We start from the raw sequence: 1238 nt of genomic DNA, 5'->3' as shown, positions 1-1238 counted from the left end.
GCCTGTCCTTCCACCCGCCCATCTGCCTGTCCGACCGCCCGCTCCGCTCTCTGTCCAGCCGACGCATCAGTCCGCCGGTACAGCCCGCTGTCGGTCCGCCTCGGGCCTGTCCTTCCACCTGCCCGTCTGTCCTGCCTCCCTGTCCAGCCCACCCGTCTATCTGTTGGGCCAGCCTGCCCATCTGTCCGTCCACCCACTCACCCAGCTACCACAGGCCGCCTTCGCAGGGTCGTAACCCCGGGGACCGACCAGCCGCGCCTCGCGGCCTTCGACGAGGGGGCCTTACCCGGAGCTCGCGGTGCATGTGGTCCTGATGGAGTGGATGCGCAGGCGGTTGGCTATGTCGCGCAGCACCTGCAGCGTCCTCTCGTTGGGCCTGGCCTCTTCAGGCATCGCGGCGCCTGCCTCAGCCTCCGACATGGCTACGACCACGTCGCTGTCCTCGGAGAAAAGGCAGCCGGGCGGCTCCGCAGTGGGCTTTTGAGGGTCAGCGCCCCGCCCATCGGACGGAGAGATCCCTCCGCGCGCGCGCGCGCACGGTTCCCCGCCTCTGCGCACCGGCCTTGTTCGTGAGCCGCTCCCTCCGCAAGTTCAAGGCTATGGGTTTTGCACACTTGGTTCCTGAAAATTTAGTATTATACGGTATCATTCCACTTGTTTATATCTTTTCTTGCACTATCGATCCCAAAGGGGCTCCCTTTGGGCGTGGGTGGAGGGTCTCCTTTTCCGACAGTGAGAAAGTTCTGGAACTAAATGACGGTAGGGACTTGAAGCGGAGGGATTCAATCCAAGCCGCAGCACACGCGGACTCAGCATTCAGGGCAACGAAGTGGATTCTGACGCCATTAATTTCTAGAACCTTCTGTACTCTGAGCCTATTGTGTCACTGAGGTAGCTTAAATGTGACAACGGCCTGTGACTTGAACAGGGAGCTTGCCTTCAGCAAACCTCTGTTCCCGTACAGGGCGCTCACTTTCCGTGTGAAGTGCCGCATTGTGGGGTATGCCTCTAGCGAAGGTCACAATGTTGGCCTCTTGCCGTGACTTTGTGTGGCTCTCATGTGTGTTCCACCTCAGCCATTGGAAGTCCAAGCCCCCCGTCTTTCTCAGAAACGCCTTATGCCTGCGCTCAATCCCCTAGGCCCCCACATTCCTGCGTGGTTTAACGGAGTTCATTTGTTGTTGCTGCGTTGCATGACAAAAACCCACACCTATTTATCCTCCTCCTTCCAGAGTACA

General features: G+C 59.5%; 1 protein-coding gene across 1 annotated transcript in view; it reads right to left on the bottom strand.

Moving 5' to 3' along the window:
- Tktl1 (transketolase-like 1) overlaps nt 1-513 on the bottom strand; it is a 21770-nt gene extending 21257 nt beyond the window's left edge. The window contains exon 1 of the mRNA XM_005414185.1: nt 287-513. Coding sequence (XP_005414242.1) covers nt 287-420 — 134 coding nt within the window. The 5' untranslated portion in view covers nt 421-513. The remainder of the gene's footprint in view (nt 1-286) is intronic.
- Between the last annotated feature and the right edge of the window lie 725 nt (nt 514-1238).

Source organism: Chinchilla lanigera, unplaced genomic scaffold (genome assembly GCF_000276665.1).
Source record: "Chinchilla lanigera isolate Chin_1 unplaced genomic scaffold, ChiLan1.0 scaffold00179, whole genome shotgun sequence".
In the NCBI taxonomy this organism is placed as follows: Eukaryota; Metazoa; Chordata; class Mammalia; order Rodentia; family Chinchillidae; genus Chinchilla; species Chinchilla lanigera.
Note: the sequence above shows the minus strand (reverse complement) of the source record. Positions and strands in the feature narration are given on the sequence as shown.